The sequence below is a fragment of the Sarcophilus harrisii genome, chromosome 4, assembly GCF_902635505.1.
Source record: "Sarcophilus harrisii chromosome 4, mSarHar1.11, whole genome shotgun sequence".
Lineage (NCBI taxonomy): Eukaryota > Metazoa > Chordata > Mammalia > Dasyuromorphia > Dasyuridae > Sarcophilus > Sarcophilus harrisii.
Window position 1 is genome coordinate 284,136,356 of NC_045429.1, and position 21,384 is coordinate 284,157,739.

The 21,384-nt window shown below is 39.5% G+C and overlaps 2 protein-coding genes across 3 annotated transcripts; one reads left to right on the forward strand and one right to left on the reverse strand.

Moving 5' to 3' along the window:
* Positions 1-131: 131 nt before the first annotated feature.
* On the reverse strand, positions 132-1,878 carry PFDN6 (prefoldin subunit 6). Its single transcript, XM_003768953.3, has 4 exons — positions 1,426-1,878; positions 991-1,061; positions 781-905; positions 132-325 (listed from the first exon to the last, which is right to left on the reverse strand). The coding sequence occupies exons 1-4, from the start codon at positions 1,487-1,489 to the stop codon at positions 196-198; spliced, it is 390 nt and encodes a 129-aa protein (XP_003769001.1). The 5' UTR covers positions 1,490-1,878; the 3' UTR covers positions 132-195.
* A 72-nt stretch (positions 1,879-1,950) lies between these two features.
* On the forward strand, positions 1,951-20,216 carry WDR46 (WD repeat domain 46). Of its 2 annotated transcripts, none has more exons than XM_003768951.4 (15): positions 1,951-2,163; positions 3,481-3,759; positions 4,187-4,270; positions 4,479-4,591; positions 4,778-4,865; positions 5,050-5,111; positions 5,451-5,555; positions 5,682-5,832; positions 6,009-6,144; positions 6,547-6,646; positions 17,799-18,112; positions 18,754-18,848; positions 19,148-19,243; positions 19,719-19,832; positions 19,964-20,216. In XM_003768951.4, the coding sequence occupies exons 1-15, from the start codon at positions 2,104-2,106 to the stop codon at positions 20,078-20,080; spliced, it is 1,914 nt and encodes a 637-aa protein (XP_003768999.1). In that variant the 5' UTR covers positions 1,951-2,103; the 3' UTR covers positions 20,081-20,216. The 2 variants fall into 2 exon arrangements, with proteins under 2 accessions (XP_003768999.1, XP_012404414.1); XM_012548960.3 differs by having other exon boundaries at positions 4,482-4,591.
* Positions 20,217-21,384: the final 1,168 nt, after the last annotated feature.

Here is a 21,384-nt window from a genome sequence, read left to right on the forward strand (position 1 = left end):
GGTTGAACAGGAGAAACTAAGGTGAAACTATGGTTGGTACAGGATTGAAACAGCCTTAGGAAGGGGAAGGAAGGGAGGCAGGAAAATAGATGAAAGTAAAGTAATATAATGCTTAGAAAACAAGACCAGGGTCAGGTATTTTCACATTTTATTTGCCACAGTCTTTTCCTTCTCTATATCCTCACCAACCAAAGATCAAGCCTTTCCCACAGACCCTGCCTTGGCAGCCTGGGCCCGCTGGAATTCCTGCTGCAACTGAGCCAGGGCTTCACGTTGTTTTTCAGACTGTTTTTCCAGGTCTCGGAGCTGAGATTCATATCGTTTACTAAAGGAATTACCAAAAAGATAATCATGGTAGGGATTTGACAATTTGGGAGGGGAAAGCTTGGGACGACTGCGCAATTGATTAGTAAACTAATGAGGGTTCAATTTGTGATTTAGTACTGGGGATAAATAGAATTAATAGGAGAAAAAGAAATAGTATATTTGAAAACGAAATGATATGAAAATCATATTGACAAAAGGGATTACCAAAAAGATAATCATGGTAAGGATTTGACAATTTGGGAGGGGAAAGCTTGGGACAACTGTACAATTGATTAGTAAACTAATGAGGGTTCAATTTGTGATTTAGTACTGGGGATAAATAGAATTAATAGGAGAAAAAGAAATAGTATATTTGAAAATGAAATGATATGAAAATCATACTGACAAAAGGTAAGCGTTAAATGTGGGGGTTGGGCATGGGAGCATGGGGCAGGAAGGGAGGATAATACTTACATCTCTGCTGTGATATAGTCCAGTCTCTTGCCCACAGTAGCTCGAGCCTCCCCCAGTTCCTGTTTGACCAACACTGGGCCCAGAAGCTTAAACACCACATTGGATCCATCCAATAAAGCTAACTCCTGGAGTTAGAGAGAAATGGTTGGAGATACACCATGCCTGCAAACACCTCATGGCTCCTGGACACCTTCAAACCCAGTCTCTCACCTCTTTCACAATGTTATTTTCTGTCAACTGCGCCTCTAGCTTCTGTCGGCTAGACATGGACTTACTCAAGTCTGGGGGGGAAAGAAATGGGAAAGCAAAGTTAGAACACTTGGAACACCCAATACATCAAGTAAGTCACAAACCTCAGTGATTCACTGTGAAAAACAGAGATCTGGCCTGCAAAGCACTCGCTTCCCCCCCTACTACCACGGCGCCAGTAAGGGAAGACAAACCCATTTTACAGATGAGGAAAAAAGGCCCGGAGGGAAATGACCCGCCCAACGTGACCCGTGAAGTTACTGACAAGGGCCAGCACTTGGATGGGAGAGGCTAAAAACCTTATCCGTGTGTCTTTCAGCCCTTTCCGGGAGTGGGCCCCGCGGGGCGGCGCGAGGGGGTTCCCGTGGGGGCGGCTCCCCGTGCCGGCCCACTCACCCTTTTGTAGCTGCTGGTACTTCTCCAGTTCCCCCTGAAGCCTTTTCTGAATCACCTCGGCCATGGCGGGAGCGCCGGGGAATCACTCGGAGCAGGCGCGGGAGGACGGCGCCACACAACCGGCAGCAGAGTCCCGTGACACTTCGGGAACGTCGCCGTCTCTAATCCTTCCGACCCCAAGAATGCTGCAGACCTGGACACCGTTCCTTCACTTTCTAGCGGCACTCCAGAACCCGGAAGTAATAAAGGGACGCTGGGAAAACTAGCGGCACGGAGCAAGGAAAAGGACAGGGCACGCCGGGAAATGTAGTCCCGGCATCTTTACAAGCAGGCCAGTCAACCGGGAAAACCGGTACCTCAAAGGTGTTCAGCAGCGGAATAACAACCTAAAGAAAATAAAAGTTCCCGGCTCCTCTCTGGCAGCCTAGTTGCCACCTTCAAGATGATTTCTTATCTTTCGCAAATACGTCACGGTCCCTGCGCCAAAGTTCAACGTCGCTGCCCGCAGACACAAACTTTACCCATCATGATTTCCGGAAAACGGCCGTCCTCGATTGGTTGCTGGTCTTCGGGCTCCTCCCACGCCAACAATAACTTCCGGTGTTATCCATTGCCGGAGTGTGGGACTGTGGAGGAGGATTTCCACGTGGTTTGGGGGGAGTTTGGGGAGCCGGGCGCATGGAAGCCGCTCCGAAGCCCTGTAGCAAGGCCCGCATCCAGGGCCGGGGCAAGAAACAGGTACGGCGCGCCTTTGCTCCCTGGGCCGGCGGGGGAAGCGGGAGGGACCGCGGACACCCCGCGCTGCGCTGTTTGGGGGGAACATCACTTGTTTGTTGTCTAAGTCAGGACTTTTAAGCTGCATTTGTGTCGTGCAGCCCTTTGGCAGGCTGCGGAAGCCTTAGGAAAAGACTTCCAGGCGTCAAGCAAAATGCGCGACGGTTTGCAAGGTAGTAGGAAGCCAAACGAGTGACGTAGTAGTAGATGTGCTTCCGTTAACATGCTAAGCAACAACACAGCGCGTTTAAAATACAAGTAAATTGAAGCTGAATTTTATTTGTAAAAGCTTAAATTTAAATTAAAAATTTAAGTGTCAGTGGGAAGACTCGTTGCTGAGCTTCAGCAAGAAACGCTAACTGATGGGATGGTTTTTAACAAGACAACAGGTGTCATTTTGGACGTCCGTGGTGATTTTTACTTTTTAGTTTTAATTCTGTTGAAAATCCATATTCACACATTTTTGTTGTTGCGAATGGAGCGAAAGCTTCCACTCCTTGTATCGAAGCCTGATTTTAACGAACGTTAGAATTCACTTTTTAAAATAGTTTTAGATGTTGTTTTGAGGTGGCCATTCGAGAGAAAATGCAGGACAGCCAAAATAATGAGCGTTTTTTGCGAGCTAGTGACCGAATCCCACCACAACAGGGGAGTCAGCGAATGAGTGGTCTCAGGGTATATAAGGAAGAGAGAGGCGTCAAAATGTTTCCTGATACACTTGTCATAATAAAAGGAATTTCTATCCTAGACAGAAGGCAAAGGTTTTCACACTAAGGGGGCCATTCCCAGACAGGCAATAAGACAGCATTTCTTTATGTTTATCAAGTTGTCAAGGTCTTAGAGTTTTTAGGGCAGCGCATCTGGGGGTGTAAAAATACCATCTGCATTAGGGCGTGAAGAGCTAGTAACAAACTGATAACTAGAGAGTTTCAAGGTTGTTTCTCCCGGCCCCACCTGGGGTGCTTTTCCACTTCAGTTTTTATTTCTATATCTATATAGATACCAGTTGTTCACATTTTTTCCTAAGTGAAGTGTTAGAAAAAATTAGACAAATGAAACATTTTACAATTTATCCAAAGTTTCAGCACTTTTAAGAAGACAAACAACAAATTTGCATGAAAAATAAGGAAAATAAGACATTTTGCAATTAATGCAAAGTTTTAGCATTTTTAAACCTTCAATGCCCAGGAATCAAATCCTTTATGGATGTGGTTTGGGCAGGAATCTGGCACAGACCTTACTGTTCCCTGCTCATAGCCACCTCTTCTCCCCTCCCAATAGCCTCTACGATACTGGGAAGGGAAAGCTGACGAAGCCAGTTCTCTCCCATCCAATCTTACTGCCCCAGACTCTGTCATCGCAACCAAGAGGAAAAGGGAAGATGGCACCCAGCCCAGGGGTTCCCAGATATCGAAGAGGCTGAAACAGACACAGAGGTTTAAGTCTAAACAGAACCAGAAGAATCTGAAGTCAAAGCATAACCAGAAGCACCTGCAGTTGAAGAAGGATCTGAGCCCAAATCAGAAACAGGAGCTGAGATTGAATCACACCTTATCTGGGGTAAGTTCCAGGTTGAGAAGGAGGAAGCCTGCATCCTCCTTGAGTCATTAGGTGAAACTGAAAGAATCTCATCAGCAAGTAACTGATTTGCCTCTCATGCCCACTTTCTGAGATGCTTTGATGTGGATTTTGTGAATGGAAAGGAAAGAGTTAGATCTGTTTGGAGAATTAAGGCATTAGGGTAAAATGAGAGTAAACAAAGGGGTTGGAGAAGAAAAGGAAGGAGTTTGGAAAAAAGTATGAGGTGATGGGATAATTAGGATAAGTTTCCTTATGTCTAAATAGTTTTTCCCCCAGAAAAGTGGGTGGAACCTTGGATTGCAAAGTGATATATAAAGGAAAGGCATTGTAATTAATAAAACCATGAGGGAGGAAAAAGGTAAGATAGTCTCCATTTCTGATGCAAATTCCATTTCACTGCCCCTAGGCTCAGGATCCATTCCCAGGGCCAGCTCCAGTCTCAGAGAATGCTGTAAAGAAGTTTCAAAGAGGAAGTTCTAAATTTGTTAAGGTAAGAAGGCAGGCTGGGGAGGAATGGGGTCTAAATATTATAGCTATTGATAAGGAAGACCTGAAGTTGATCATTGTTGATCTCCTTTGATTTTCCCATTTCTTATGGTTGAATCACCATCCAGTTAATGGATATCAGTGTTTAAAAGAAGTTGGATTTCTCAGTCTCTGATTCTTAACCTATGACCTTTGGTTCCACATTCCCTCAGAAGTATCCCCTCAAGTTTGTGACTGAACACAAGCTCAAGGCAGCTATAGATGAAGAGGAGGAAACAAGTGTCCGTGCAGCTCAGGCTGAACTTTTGCTTTCTGAGGAGCCTGGGTAAGTGAGCCAAACTTGCTTAGCAGCTCCTGCATTCAGAGGTCCATAACCACAGCCCCTGCATTCTAACTGTGTTGTTATTGTTGTCATCCTCTTATCTTCTTCTTCCCCTTCTCACAGCCAGTATTCTGAGTTTTGTTCAACCCTGTCCTAATGAACTTTACAATGAGCCTTCATCCTTTACAGATTCTTAGAGGGAGAGGATGGGGAAGACACAGCTACAATCCGCCAGGCTGACATTGCAGAAGCTGTGGACATTGCAAGTGCAGCTAAGGTGAGGTTGAAAGCTGGGAAGAAATTGATAATGATGATGATGATGTGGAGAAGACATAAGTATCATGATGTGGTTGGGTTTGGGTGGAGGGTTTCCAGGTTTGTCTGGTCTCTGACTGTCTCTGTACTTAACCCAGTGGCGCTGTATGAATATTTATTCCCTTTCCCTTACTTTTCTAATATAGCATTTTGACCTGAACTTGCACCAGTTTGGACCCTATAGGCTCAATTATTCACGGACTGGAAGGTAAAGGATGTTCTCTTGTTTATATTGTGAATCTTTCTCATATAATGTTCTTTTCTAGTATAGTGCCTGGCACTTAGTAGATAACTAACAAATATTGGCTGGTCTTTTTCACCAATGGGCAATGAGGTTGACTCTTTGGCAGTCAAACTATCCTTCTGGGTAGAGGAGAGAGTTTCAGTGTATCTTAATAACTTTCTATGCATGCATTCTTTTGAACCAATATTTATGTCCTCCTCTTTCTCTTAGGGAGGGAGAAAAGGAGGAGGGGCAGAGCAGATAATAAAAGTTTCTGGGAACTGAGGGTTCTTAACACAGGAATATACATTTCTCTTCCACCAGACACCTTGCCTTGTGTGGGCGGAGAGGTCACGTAGCCACATTTGACTGGATAACAAAGAAATTAATGTGTGAAATCAACGTCATGGAAGCTGTGAGGGACATACGGTCAGTGGGATCCCAGGCCATCATTGAGTGGGTGGGGCTCTGACCTTATAAGGGTCTGCAGGTAGTTGGGGTCATTGATCAAGCTTGAGGTCATTTTGTGGCATGGACTGTGATTCCTGATTCTAGGTTCCTACACTCTGAGACATTGTTTGCAGTTGCCCAGAAACGCTGGCTCCATATCTATGATAACCAAGGGATTGAACTCCACTGTGTTCGAAGATGTGATCGTGTCACTCGACTTGAGTTCCTGCCCTTCCACTTCCTGTTGGCTACAGCTGTGAGAATTTTTCATTGATTAATGTTGGGAAATCACATCTCCATCTTTGGAGCAGGATGTTTGACACAGGGTGTGGTTTGGTGGCAGGGTGCCCCATTGGTGGGAACCTTGGGGGTTGGAGGGAGGGGAGAGAGGCCTTAGTTGTGACCTTCTGTCTTATTTTTTCTCCCTTACAGTCAGAGACTGGGTTTCTTACCTACTTGGATGTGTCTGTTGGCAAGATTGTAGCATCCCTAACAGCTCGGGCTGGGCGTCTGGATGTGATGACTCAGAATCCCTATAATGCCATCATCCATCTTGGCCACAGCAATGGTTGGTGACCATTTTCTGTTTTGTGTTCTATGCCTGGCCATTCAAATGTTCAAATCTGCAAACATACCTTAGAAATCATTTAGCTTAGCCTCCTTGTTCTACAGTTGAGCACTTTGAGAGCAAGGGAGGGTAAGTGATTTTCTGAAGGTCACGTCACAAAGGCAGGAGGAACAATCACATCCTTTCATCCCTACCCAGTGGTCTTTTTACTTCACTCGGTTAATTTTCTCCCAGGTCACACCTTGTGGCTTCTCACATTTCCTTTTTGCTTCCCATGAGCACTTTGACCTCAGGCTCCAGGCATCATGATTTCTCCTATGCCCTTACCTTAGTCTTTAAGTCTAATCCCTGTGAGGTTATCTGGCCTCTGTTTCCTCTGACTTTTTACTTCCTGATCTCCAGGCACTGTGTCCCTCTGGTGTCCAGCTGTGAAAGAGCCACTGGTTAAGATTCTCTGTCACCATGGTGGGGTCCGATCTGTGGCTGTGGATTCCTCTGGCATGTGAGTCACTGAATGCTAAAGTTCAGGAACCTGAGATTTTGGCTTGAATAGGACTAGGAATGAAGGGGAAGGTGGGTTATCTTAATTTTTTTTAAATTTTTTTTTTTATTATAGCTTTTTATTTACAAGTTATATGCATGGGTAATTTTACAGCATTGACAATTGCCAAACCTTTTGTTCTGATTTTTCCCCTCCCTCCCCCCATCCTCTCCTCCAGATGGCAGGTTGACCAATACATGTTAAATATGTTAAAGTATAAATTAAATACAATATAAGTATACATGTCCAAACAGTATAAGTATACATGTCCAAACAGTTATTGTCCAAACAGTTTGGACATATACATGTCCAAAAAGAATCGGACTTCGAAATAGTGTACTATTAGCCTGTGAAGGAAATAAAAAATGCAGGCGGACAAAAATATGGGGATTGGGAATTGTATGTAATAGTTCGTAGTCATCTCCCAGAGTTCTTTTGCTGGGTGTAGCTGGTTCAGTTCATTACTGCTCTATTGGAACTGATTTGGTTCATCTCATTGTTGAAGATGGCCACGTCCATCAGAATTGATCATCGTATAGTATTGTTGTTGAAGTATATAAAGATTTCCTGGTCCTGCTCGTTTCAGTCAGCATCAGTTCATGTAAGTCTCTCCAGACCTCTCTAAAATCATCCTGTTGATCATTTCTTATAGAACAGTAATAATCCATAACATTCATAGACCACAATTTATTCAGCCATTCTCCAATTGGTGGGTAACCACTCAGTTTCCAGTTTCTGGTCACTACAAAGAGACCTGCCACAAACATTCGTGACATAGAGGTCCCTTTCTCTTCTTTAAGATTTCTTTGGTATATAAGCCCAGTAGAAACACTGCTGGATCAAAGGATATACACAGTTTGATAACTTTTTGAGCATACCTTCCAAATTGCTCTTCAGAATGGCTGGATGTATTCATAATTCCACCAACAATGTATTAGTGTCTCTGTTTTCGGTGGGTTATCTTTAAAGGTAAATTATCATTCTTAGATTTTTTTTTTTTTTTTTTTTTTTGTACTTCTTAGAGGGCACAGTTATGGATAGTTGTGAGGGGAAAAAAAAACTCCTTCTATGGTAATTTCCTTTTTTCATCTCCTAATTGTGGGAGTACCTCAAGACCCAGTCCTGGTCCTTCTTTTTGTGTTTTTCCTAACTCCAGGCTTAGCACAATGCCTGGCATAGAGTGATGCTTAATAAATGCTTATTCATTGATTAATACATTTAAAATATTTTCATTGCCCTTCAAAAAAAATTTTCAAGTTTTTATTTTTGTTTTTATGCCACTTACATTTCCTGTTGTATTCCTCCTGTGTCTCCCTGTGTATGGCATTCTTTTAAAACAAAAAATTGAAAGGAATAAAGTTTGACATCTGTAATATTCTGTATTTCATATCTGTAATTTATAGTCCTCTGTCTCTGAAGGGGTGAAGGAAGTTACTGATGTCACAATTTTCGATTGTTTTGATATTTTTTCCATTTAAGTAGTTGTGTATAGTTGCACATTGGGAATCCACTTAGCTTTTAGTTGTTACTACAAAAATACTGCTATACATATTCCAGTAGTCTTTTTTTTTTTTTTCCTTCTCTTGTTTTTTTTTTTAATTTAATTTTATTTTTAATAACTTTTTCTTCCCAGAACCCATGCCAGGGTAATTTTTTACAACATTATCACTTCTGTTCCAATTTTTCCCCTCCCTCCCTCCACCCCCTTCCCCAGATGGCAAGCAGTCCTATACATGTTAAAGGGTTACAGTATATCTTAGATAAATATTGAGCCAAACGTTCATTTTGCTCAGGAGAATTGGATTCAGAAGGTATAAATAACCGGAAGAAAACAAAATGCAAACGTTTACATTCATTTCTAGTGTTCTTTCTTTTGATGTTTTCCTCCTTGTCAATTAAACTGTTGGATCTTTTCTTTTCGAAATCCCCTTCCAAGAAATATCCTCAACATATCGTTGTTGGGGAATATAATGATCTCCTGGTTCTGCCTTTCCTCAGCATCAGTTCGAATCTCCAATCTTCTCTGTATTCATCCTTGGGTCATTTCTTACAGAACAATAACATTCCATAAATTCATATACCACAATTTTTCACCATTTCTCCATTTGATGGGCATCCACTCAGTTTCCAGCTTCTAGCCACTACAAACAGGGCTGCCACAAACATTTTGGCACATACAGGTCCCTTTCCCTTCTTTAGTATGTCTTTGGGGTATAAGCCCAGTAGAAATATCCAGTAGTCTTTTTATTACTGATTATGTACACACACACACACACACACACACACATAAATGTATACATATATGTCAATTCCATAGTATTGACTGGGAACTATGGACAATTTAGTCCTTTTTTTTTTTTTTTTTTTTTTTTTGGCATAACTCCAAACTGTTTTCCAGAATGGTTGTATCAATTCATAGCTCCAACAGTAATGCTTTTATGTTGCTGACTTCCCACAGCTCCTCCAACTAATCCCTTTTTTTATTGTATTTTTAAAATTTTCAGGCAGTGAGGTAGGATTTTGATTTGTATTTCTTTTATCAATGATTTGGAACATTCTTTTATATGTTTTTAAGTCCTTTTAAGACTTTTGGTGGTATATTTTTGTTAGTTGTGTCTATATTTTGCTTATCAGATTTTTTTTTTATTAAAGCCTTTTATTTTCAAAACATACCTAGATAAATTTTTTCAAATTGTAAAATCTTGTGTTCCAGTTTTTTCCTCCATCTTCCCTCCACCCCCTCTCCTGAATGGCAAGTAATCCAATATATGTTAAACACGTGCATTTCTTCTATACATATTTCCACAATAATCATGCTGCACAAGAAATATCAGATCAAAAAGGAAAAAAAATAAGAAAAACAGAATGCAAGCAAATAACAAAAAAAGTAAAAATATTATGTTGTGATCTATACCCAGTCTCCACAGTCCTGACTCTCGGTGCAGATGGCTTTCTTCATCACAAGACCATTGGAACTGGCCTGTGAAAAGAGCTATGTCTTAGAATTGATCATCACATAATCTTGTGGTGTTCTCTTGGTTTTCTACTCACTTCACTTAACATCAGTTCATGTAAATCATCCTGCTGGTTGTTTGTTTGTTTGTTTGTTTGTTTCTTTTTTTGATTTAGGTTCTTGCACTCACTTCTGTTCTGACTTTATCTCTCCCTCCCTCTACCCCCTCCCCCAGATGGCAAGTAGTTCTATACATGTTGAATATGTCACAGTATAACCTAGGTACAATATATGTGTGCAGAACCGAACAATTCTCTTGTTGACAGGAAGAATTGGATTCAGAAGGTAAAAATAGACCAGGAAGAAAAACCAAAATGCAAACAGTTTACATTCATTTCCCAGGGTTCTTTCTTTGTGTGTAGCTGCTTCTGTCCATCATTGATCAATTGAAACTGAGTTAGATGTTTTCTTTGTTGAAGAAATCCACTTCTGTCAGAATACATCCTCATACAGTATCGTTAAAATATATAATGATCTCCTGGTTCTGCTCATTTCACTTAGTATCTCTCCAAGCTTCTCTGTATTTATCCTGCTGGTCATTTCTTACAGAACAATAATATTCCACAACATTCATATACCACAATTTGCCCAACCATTCTCCAATTGATGGGCATCCATTCATTTTCCAGTTTCTAGCCATTCTACAAACAGGGCTCTACAAACATTTTGGCACATTCAGGTCCCTTTCCCTTTTTTAGTATCTCTTTGGGGTATAAGCCCAGTAGTCTGCTGGTTGTTTCTTACAGAACAATAATATTCCATAACATTCATATATCATAACTTATCCAGCCATTCCCCAGTTGATGGGTATCCACTCAGTTTACAGCTTCTTGTCACTACAGAAAGGGCTGCTAAAAACATTTTTGCACATGTGGATCCTTTTCCCTTTTTTATGATCCGAGATACAAAAATTCTTTTTTTTCTTTTTTTGGCCAGTTGACTTTTTGCCTGTCTCAAGTCTCTCCTCATTCTAATCTCTATCCTTCTCCATTCAACCGCTAAAGTGATTTTATTAAAACTATAGGTCTGATCACGTCACCTCCCCATTAAATAAACTCCAGGGGCTTCCCATTGTCTCCAGGATCAAATACAAAATACTTTGTGGCAGCTATATCACTTTATAACCTTTTACTTTTCCAACATTTTTACACCTTATTCCTTGTCATTTATTCTTTAATACAGTGATGTTCTGGCTTCTGGCTATTCCATGAACAATTCACTCCATTTCTGAACTTTGAGCTTTTGAACAATAGAAAGGCAGTACACCAATATGGGAAGATGTTTTGCTGAGTTATGCATATTTGTTATGAGATTTTTAGTCTTCATTTAGGGAAGGGTACAATGGAAGATAGGGATTGATTCATGCTTATTAAAATAATTTCAGAAAAGAAATTTTTATATGCATTTTGCCTTCTCCTCCTCCCCAATTTATTTAAAGAAACAGAATAAGAAAAACAAAAGGAATACAAAATAAAATGAAACAAAAAAAAGAAAACATTGTCATGTGCCCAGCGGGACATCAGGGAGGATTCAGAATATATAACAAGTAGCAGTTCAAGAAAGAAATTATATTCATGAGTGTCCATCTTTTCTTTCATTCCTTGTCAATTGTTCTTTTGTTCTCTGCTGCACACCTTTTTTACTTTATTCTTCCCGCCCCCCCCCCCATTCTCATCCCTACTCCCAAGCTGATTATTCTATCCTTTCCTATATATCCTATGAGAAAGGATATATTTATATATAGATACACAACGCACACAAACATACATATATCTTTCCTATCCCTGCTGACTCTTTCTTTAATATTGTTCCTAACTTGCCTTGCTATTACTTAACTTCCCCCTTTTTGGGGGATCTCTCTTTTGTCTTTTTCCCTCACCCTTTGCTTCCCTGTCCACCCATCTTACCCTCTTATTTCTTTTTCTTTTCTTCCTTTCTTTCTTACTTTTTTTTTTTTTTTTTTTGCTGAGGCAGTTGGGGTCAAGTGACTTGCCCAGGGTCACACCTAGGAAGTGTTAAGTATTAGAGACCAAATTTGAACTCATGTCCTCCTGACTTAAGGACTGGTGCTATATCCACTGTCCCCTTATTTCTTTATAGATTTTGGAGGGTGCTATACCCTTCATGGTATACATGTTATGTTGCCTACTTAACCCGTTCTTGATAGGAGTAGGTTTTCACAACTACAAACCCTTCTTCTTCCTCTAATGCTCTATTCTTCTCTGTACCTCATTTATATGATATAATTGCTATTTTTACCTTACCTCTGCCTCAATCTTTCTTTTGAGCTGTCTTGTTGTTGTCAATCTTAAACATATGCTATGTTTATCCCATGTAAAAAAAACAAAGATTTATCCAAGTTGCTGTGTTCCTTGAAATTGATTTTTGATACTGACTTTTATATGTTAGATTTTCTCTTAAGTTCAGGTTTGATTAATAGAAAGTCTGAAAATCTGCAAGTTCATTGAATGTCAGGTTTTGTTTCTTCAATATTATAATTTTTCTGGATATATTTTTTGGTTGCAGGCCTAGTTCTTTTGATTGTAGATAGATATGATTTCAGGAACTGCTATATTTTATTGTGGCTGTTGATAAGTCCTGTACAATTCTAATTGCAGCTCCAGCATGTTTGAATTTTTTTTTTTTTAATTTCTTGCAAAATGTTCTCTTTGATCTGGGGTTTCAAAATTTGGCAATAATGTTCCTATGTGTTTTCCACAAAGGATCTCTTTGAAGTTGTGAGGTTTTACTTTCCCCTTGTGTTATGTCATTTCTGGACAATTTTCTTGGATTATTTTTTTACATTAGTGTGACAAGGTCCTTTTTTTGGTCACAACTTTCAGGCAGTCCAATTATAATATTTTCTCTTCTTGACCTATTCTTCAGATCTGTTGTTTTTCTTATAAGATGTTTCACATTCTATTCTATTTTTTCATTCTTTATAATCTGTTTTGTTATTTCTTGATCTCATACCTTCACTGGTTTCTCCTTGTCCAGTTCTAATTTTCAAAGAGTTATTTTCATCTGTATTTCCTTTTCTACTTGGTTAACTTTTTTTTCCTCATAATTTTCTTGTTTTTCTTGGATTTTTTTTAATTGTTGTTTTTCCTCAATGTCTCTCATTTGATTTTTTTTTTTTTTTTTTTGAATTCTATAAATTTTTTCTGGGCAGGGAGCCATTTTATGTTTCTCTATGGGGTAGAAGCTTTTTTTTACTTTAGCATCCTCTTCTGAAGATATGTTTCTATGGTAGGGTTCTTCTTTGCCAGTTACTTTTGTTTGTTTTTTTAAATAAGTGATATTAGTGTAAGTACTTATAATCCTGGGGGGGAAGAGGGATGGTGCCTCTGGCTTCACCTTAGCTCTCCCCTCTGACCAGGAACCCCAAACCATGAACTCCACTGCCCAGTAAGTGCTCACAGCTTGCAAAGTCTCTGCTCCATTGTCTCTGAACTCACTGGGTATTGATTCCTTCTTGCCCAGGGCCGTTTCCCACAGCATAGCTGGGCCTGGCATTCCTAATCAGCCAAGGTTCCCTTAATCTCAAATTTAGACTGGGAGTCCACAAAGCAGTCCCAAAGGTGAAAAAGTCTGTGGTAACTGCTGGGGGTCCAGCCATACCCAGCTAGTCTGAGGGCGCCTTACTGGTGTTTCTGTGGAGCTAGCCAAGTGTTTGCACTTTACATGGGTTAATCCTAGCCCCACCTCTTTTTTTCAGTCTTCTTTGGTTGTATCTGGAGGATCCCTGTCTTACCCCCAAATCTGTTTGCCCTGAAACACAAATGTGTTCTGTTTATGGAGGAAATCCGAAGAGCTTGAAATTTACCAATCCAATTTCTCCATCTTCCCAGAATCTCACGCATCCCCTCCCCATTTTGCCTTCTTAAAATCATTTTAGCACTTGTTCTGTTAAAACAGGAAAAAGTAGAATAACCCCTCACTAGAGAATATAGTTTGAGAGATTGGCAGGATCCAATGAAGGTTTTTTTTTTTTTTGTTTTTTTTTTTTTAAGGATGGGGAGATTTAGGCATATTTGTAGGCTGTAAGAATCAATTGGAGTTAAGGGCAATGATGATAAAAGAGAGCCTGATGGAGAAGATAATAGAGAGTGAGATCAATTCCAGGAGATGCATTAGCTTAGGTGAGAAGGTTCACAAAGAATGGTAGTTATCGGTTTTAGCGGATAAAGAAGAGAGGATGTCCTGGTGAATGGCTTTGTTTTCTGAGAAAAATATTAAAGGAGATCTCTGCTAGAGGGAAAGAAGAAGGCAGAGATGGTATGGGAGGTGTTAGGAGAAATAAAAGGTTTAGGACAGCTATAGTGGTAAGATAAAGAGTCATTTAAGATTGAGGAGTAACTTGAGTTGCTGCATTCCTGGCCTCCTTGAAATTTATAGCAGATGCATTCAGCTTTCCTCTACCTCAGTTCCAGATGAGGGTGGAGTATAGGAGAATACATTAACATGAAAACCATTTAATATGAATGTTATGGAATATTATTGTTCTGTAAGAAATGATCAGCAGGATGAATACTGAGAGGATTGGAGAGACTTACATGAACTGATGCTAAGTGAAATGAGCAGAACTAGGAGATCATTGTATACTTCAACAACGATACTGTATGAGGATGTATTCTGACAGAAGTGGATTTCTTTAACAAAGAAAACATCTAACTCAGTTTCAATTGATCAGTGATGGAAAGAAGCAGCTACACCCAGAGAAGGAACACTGGGAAATGAATGTAAACTGTTTGCATTTTGGTTTTTCTTCCTGGGTTATTTTTACCTTCTGAATCCAATTCTTCCTGTGCAACAAGAGAACTGTTCGGTTCTGCACACATACATGGTATCTAGGATATACTGTGACATATTTAACACGTATAGGACTGCTTGCCATCTGGGGGAGGGGTAGAGGGAGGGAGGGGAAAAGGCGGAACAGAAGTGAGTGCAAGGGATAATGTTGTAAAAAAATTACCCAGGCATGGGCTCTGTCAATAAAAAGTTATAATTATTAAAAACAAAACAAAACAAAACAAAAAAACCATGAAAACCATTTTGTCATATGGAGGAGTGATTACAAGTATTGGATTTTGCAAAACTAGGAGCCAAACTAGGAATTTGAAGGCAGGAAATTTAGCCTTAGTGTCAGGAATCACTTTCTAAAAGTGGATGCTGTGCTTCAGAAGTACAGCAGACCTACTAGTATGGGAGGAAGGGTGTTGGCCCTCATTTCCAGATCTTTAAGTGGATGACCACTTAGCTTGTATGTAATAATAGGGTTTTTTTGGGGGGGCCCTCAGTTGTTATGAAGTTACTTCCAACTCTAAAGTTCCATTATTATTAAGGTCCCAGATTAATATTTGATTCCTTTATAGTTTTCCAAACTTTAAACCTTGGGAAAACCAATCAGCACATCTAAAAAAATCTGGAACTATATGCAGTGTTCCAACTCCCACTCAGTTCTTCAAAGCAGTTGAGGAAGATGTCTTCTCATAACTTTATTTTGGGTCTATACTTGTCTTTTGTAAATTTTTAAAAATTCTGTTTTATTTTTTAAAGTTTGTATTTTTACCTCTCTCTCACGTCTCCCCTTTTTTCCTACATTGAGAAAATGAAAACCAAAACCCATCACAAACTTGCAGAGTAAAGCAAAACAAATTTCTTTGTTAATCATTATCCCCCCACTCTCACCCAGAAGAAACTTGTAATTCTTTATTCTAGTCAATTATCTATTTCATCAGCCATGTAGAATTATAGCTATTGATTGTATGATTCATCAAAATTCCTGTTAGAGTATTTTTGTCTTTACAGTGTCATTCTTAAAACTTGTTCTTGCCTTGTTCATACAAATCTTTCTAAATTTTCTGAAATACTTCATCATTTCTTATAACAATAGAATTCAGTAATATTTATATAATATAAATTATTCAGTTATTCCTTATTTGATAGGCATTCTCTTAGTTGTCAATTCTTTGTCACACACAAAAAAGATCTGCTATAAATATTTTTGTATACATGGATCCTTTTCACTTCAGTCTGGGCATGTAATACCTAGAAAGAATATTTGTTCTTTGTAGTTTTGCATCCCTCACTTTTGATTGTTTTGTGATTGATTCCACTTAGAGCACATTGTTGTAGACATTGTATATTTTTTTTCTTGGCTCTGCTTACTTTACCACTTTCAGTTCATGGAAGTGTTGCTATGATTCTCTGCATTTATCGTCCCTGTTTTCTTATAGCACTGAAATATTTTGTTAAATATTTAGTTTGTTTAGCCATTCCCCAGTTGATGGATATCCATGTTGTTTGTAATTCTTAAGTCTCATAGAAATATTTTGCTATAGTAATAGTGGGATCTCATAATTCCTTCCAAAATGATTTCATATTTGAAGCTCTGCTAACAATGCATTAATTTGCCCATCTTTCCACACTCTCCATATTGACTATTTCTTCCTTTTATCATCTTTGTCAGTTTGCTACATGTGACCTGCATCCCAAAGAAATCATAAAAAAAGGGACAAGGACCCACATGTGAAAAAATGTTTTTGTAGTGGCAAGAAACTGAAAATTGAGTGGATGTCCATCAATTGAGGAATGGCTCAATAAGTTATGATATGTGAATATTATTGTTCTGTAAGAAAGGACGAATAGGATGATTTCAGAGAGGCCTGGAGAGATTTACATGAACTGATGCTAAGTGAAATGAGCAGTACCAAGAGAATATTGTACACAGCAACAAGAAGATTATATGATGATCAATTGTGATGGACTTGACTCTTTTCAACATTAAATTGATTCAGAGCAATTCCAGTGGATTTGTGATGGAGAGAACCATCTACATTCAGAAAGATTACCATGGGGACTGAATGTGGATCACAACATAGTATTTTCACCTTTTATGGTTGTTTGCTTGCTTGTTTTTTAAGTCTGATTTTTCTTGTGCAGGATGATAAATGTGAAATATGTTTAGAAGAATTACACATGTTTAACATATATTGGATTTTTTGCTGTCTAGGTGAAGGGAGTTAGGGAGAAGAGAGGGAGAAAAAATTTGGAACACAAGGTTTTGCAAGGGTGAATGTTGAAAATTCTGCATATGTTTTGAAAAAGTAAAAAGATTTTTAAAAAATTCTTTTAAAGAAAATGAATGTTTTGGGATGTTTTAATTTGCACTTCTCTTTTGGCCTACTCTGGTTTCCAGTTAAGAACTCGTGTATCTTTGGAAACCATATGTATCTTTGACCAAAGTATCTTAGGAAAATATTAGGTTTTTGGTTGCATGTTCCTCTTAGTTGTCTATAGATCTTGAATACCAAGTTCTTTTCAGAGAAACTTGATAAAAAAGATTTTTTTCCACAACTTTCCCTTCTTATCCTTGGTGTTTTAATTCTGTTTGTGCAGAAATTTTTTAGTTTCAATCAACATGATCTATTTTATCTTTTTAATTGCCTTCATTTTTTGTTTGGCTCTAAATACTTCATGGCCTATAGCCATGAAAGATATGTTTTTCTTTTCATTTTTTCATTAATCTTAATATTCAAGTTAAATGTCCATTTTAAATTTATTTCTGCCAGACTGCTTCCTTTTCAGTCTTCTAAGCAGTTATTAGCCAATAGGGAGTTCTTTCCTGAGTAATTTGTGTTTTTAGATTTATTGAATGGTGGGTAATTGCAACTAACCAAACTAAAGTTTTTATTTGTCCCACCTGGAACTTTTTAGTAACCCTTGAACACTTTGTGTCTATAATAAATTCTCACCTCTTGGGGTATTGTTCAGTAATAATAGTTTATGGTTCTAGAGTACTTCTAAGTTTTACAGAGGTGGTACCCTAAGGGAAATCACACAATTACTCCATTTTGTAGACTAGATAATTGAGTACTATGAGAAGTTAAATGACCTGCTCAAGGTCACCTACTTAGTAAGTTTAAAAGCCATTCCAGAGAAGAATGAATAGGAGGGTACACACTAGGGATAATAGGGGACTCAAGAGAAACTGCTGGCTCATAACCGCTTCAAACTTCTTTTATATCCCCTGCAGCAGCCTAGTACAGTTCTGGGCACATGAATGAATGCTCAGTAAATATTGATTGGTTTTTCCAGGTACATGGCAACATCTGGTCTGGACCACCAGGTGAAGATCTTTGACCTTCGGGGAAAATTCCAGCCTCTGACATCTCGGGCTCTGCCACAGGGAGCTGGCCACTTGGCATTCTCACAGCGAGGACTGTTGGCTGGAGGCATGGGGGATGTGGTGAATATATGGCGGACACAGGGGCAAGGGAACTTTGTCTCCCTTGACCAGCCATATCTGACCCATCGTCTCCCTGGCCATGTCCACGGCCTTCAGTTTTGCCCCTTTGAGGATGTGCTAGGGGCAGGCCACAGCAGAGGCTTCACTAGCATCCTGGTACCTGGTAAGCTGGGGATCTGCTGAAGATAGAGCCATAGCACAAGCATCATTATTACCTTGCTGATGCTCAGTGAGCAAGAGGAATAGGAAGATATAAGAGAGGACACAATGTAAACATCACTAGCATGCTGGTTCCCACATTTACTAATACTAATTATGGGGAGCTTTGCTTAGAGTAATGTAAGGTTTGTAAAATTGTTTGTATATATTAACTTGTTTTATCCTCATAACAACCTTGGGAGGGAGATGATGTTATTATCCCCATTTTACAAAGGAAGAAAGGTTTGAGTAATTTCCTTAGGATCACACAGCCAGTAAGTTATATATGTTTGTATATATGCATATATTTTCCTGACCTCAGGTATTGCATTCTATTTACTGCTACCCAATTGCTTGAAAATAAGCTTAAATATGGGAGATTAGGAGAACAAGAGAATAAGATGAACAATATAAACATCAGCATCCTGCTGATGCCCTGTGATTTAGGGGACCATAAGTAAGCAACAATGGCTTTGGAGGGCAGTAAAGAAGAATGAATAGGAGGGCATAAGGATAAGAGTGGCCTCTGGAGAGAGGGGGATAGAATCAGGGTAAGATTTTTATATTTATTTTTTGTACCTGAAATTGTGCTCCCTCACTTCCTAGGGGCTGGAGAACCCAACTTTGATGGACTCGAGAGCAACCCCTATAGGAGCCATAAACAGCGTCAGGAATGGGAAGTGAAAGCTCTCATGGAGAAAGTGAGTGCCTAGCTGTATTTTGGGGCTCTCCTAAGGTGAATGTGGCGGGTGAGGAGGGTTGGGGGGAGAGGAGAAGGGAGAAAGTAGAGGCTGTTGTGAGGATGCATACATATTTCTGTGTAGGAGGTCAGGTGGATACTGGAATGTGTCAGGATGAGAGGTATATATGTGCTGAGGACCATTAAGAAGGGTTAGGCTTGTTAATTCCTATGGGTGAGCCCTTTTTATAACCTGATCCCCTTTCCTTAATAACCTGTGATAGAACTTTTTCCTCTTCTTTTTCTTCATGACACCCCCAGATCCCAGCAGAACTGATTGATCTGGATCCACGGAATCTGGGTGAAATTGATGTCATCTCTTTGGAACAAAAGAAAAAGGAACAAATAGAGCGATTGGTGAGAACATTACATTCTATATACCTTCTTCTTTCACCCTCCCCCCATATGATCAATTTCAAATCCTTCTTAGAGAAACAGTTAGGTTAGGTACGTTAAAAAAATTTACTGGATTTGGAGTCAGAAGATTTCAGCACAAAACCTGACTGCCCCTAAGATCCTTGTGACCTTGAGGAAGACATTTTCCATCTCTAAACATTATCTATAATGGACAGAATCAGAAAGTGGTAGATGCCAAGAGGCCAGTCTGTAACTCTGGACACCTTCATTCTCCCATCTCTTTAAAAAAAGAGAAAATGTATGGTCCCTGAACCACCCAGAGCCTCATCTAAATCAGGACTTATCTCTGTGTCTGGGGCAAATATGTTGCTGGTTCCCTATACATAGGCCTTTGTAGAGAAATGGCCTTATCTCAGTCAGGAATGTCCAGAAAGTAAATTCTGTTGTTTCACAAGCCAACCACTTCTTTTCTCAGGGGTTCGACCCTGAAGCTAAGGCTCCCTTCCAGCCAAAGCAGAAAAAGAAGGGACGGAGCTCAACAGCGAACTTGGTGAAGAGGAAGACTAAGGTTAAAGACCAGAAACAGAGGGTAAGAGAAACTGGGGACACCAAATGGGGAGTGAAGAATGAAACAAAACAGAAAGCCTTATAGGATGCAGGCTCTCCTACCCATCAAACTATTCCAGCCTTTCTCCTATACTTTGCTGTCTTTCCTTTTAGGAGAAGGTTAAGCAGAGCCAGCAGCAGCAAGATCAACAACAGAAAAAGAAGAAGAAACTAACCCCTCCCATATCTACTGGACCTCCACCTTCTGCTCTGGATCGATTTAAACGCTGATGAAGGCCCAGATTTCTGATCTTGTGTATTGCTACAGACTTGGAACTTCCTTCCTGTACCCCTGCCCAAGAGATTGGACATCTGAGTTATGGGGGGAGGAATGTATTAAATAAAAACTTAGGTTTTTTATATGATACTTTGTATGAGGATGTCCATCCTTTGGCAGAGAAACAGTTTTGTTATTTGACTAACCTGGCTTTCTCCAAGTGAGAACCTGTTTGTCTTTTAAGCCTAGAGAAGTGCCACCATACTCCCCGTTTTCTCTATCTCTTTCTAGTTGTGGCTGTCACTGTAGGGAAAATGTTAAAATCCTCAAAGCTGTTCATCATTATAGATGTCTAGAGATGGAAACATACAGAAATGAAATCTCTTCCCTGCATTTTTTTCCTTTGAAAGAAGCAGAAGAAATTTCCTATTTTAAAATCACAACTTAATAGTTTCTAGAGCCCATAAGTCATAGAATTTGAATCAGAACATATATGAGACAACAGTCTAACAGACTTTTCACCTATACCTGAATTAACTCTAAGCATGCTTGAAATTCTCCCAGTGAGGGGATCCCACTGTCTGTCAAGGTAGCTCATTCTAGTTAAATATTTCTACTTCAGTTTTTCCTTACACTCTTAAATCTATCTGTAAGTGGTCTGACAGACTAAGTGAACAGTTCTTGGTAAATAGATTTAAGGCCCTAGATACATATTAGTAATTATTTTTATTCCACAGTCTCAACCATGTATGTAAAACTCTCTAGCACCCTTGCAGTTTGAACCCAAATCCTGCTAAATAAACTGCTTTGTCTAGTTAACAAAGGCAGATTTAGGGTTGTTATCACTGTAGGGGAAAATTTTAAAATCTTCAAAGCTGTCCAGTAGTGGAAATAGGGTGCTTGTAATGGTAGGGGGTAAGTTCCCCTCTCTGGAAGTCTTCCAAGAAGAGGCTAGATGACCATATTAGGAATCTTGTAGTGGGACTTTTATTCTTTCAGACTTTTTTTGTGGGAAGGATTCCCACAGGGCCAGTTGTGGACTAGATCCCAGAGGCCCACTCCTGCTGTAGCATTGAAATAGATGTTCTATGCATTTCCTATTCAGTCCAAGACTCATGTATTTTGGGTTTGCTGTGGATACTGCTAACAGACCACCTAGTGACTTAAAGAATATGACTCTAAAGTTCAGTGGTCAGCCCTTTATTGGTTTGGGGGTGGGGGTGGGGGTGTACTAAAGAAGATCTGGACCCACATGATCCTCCTGAATAAGGCCTTTACCTCTCTTACATTATGATATACAGGAGATTTCTAGAGAGGC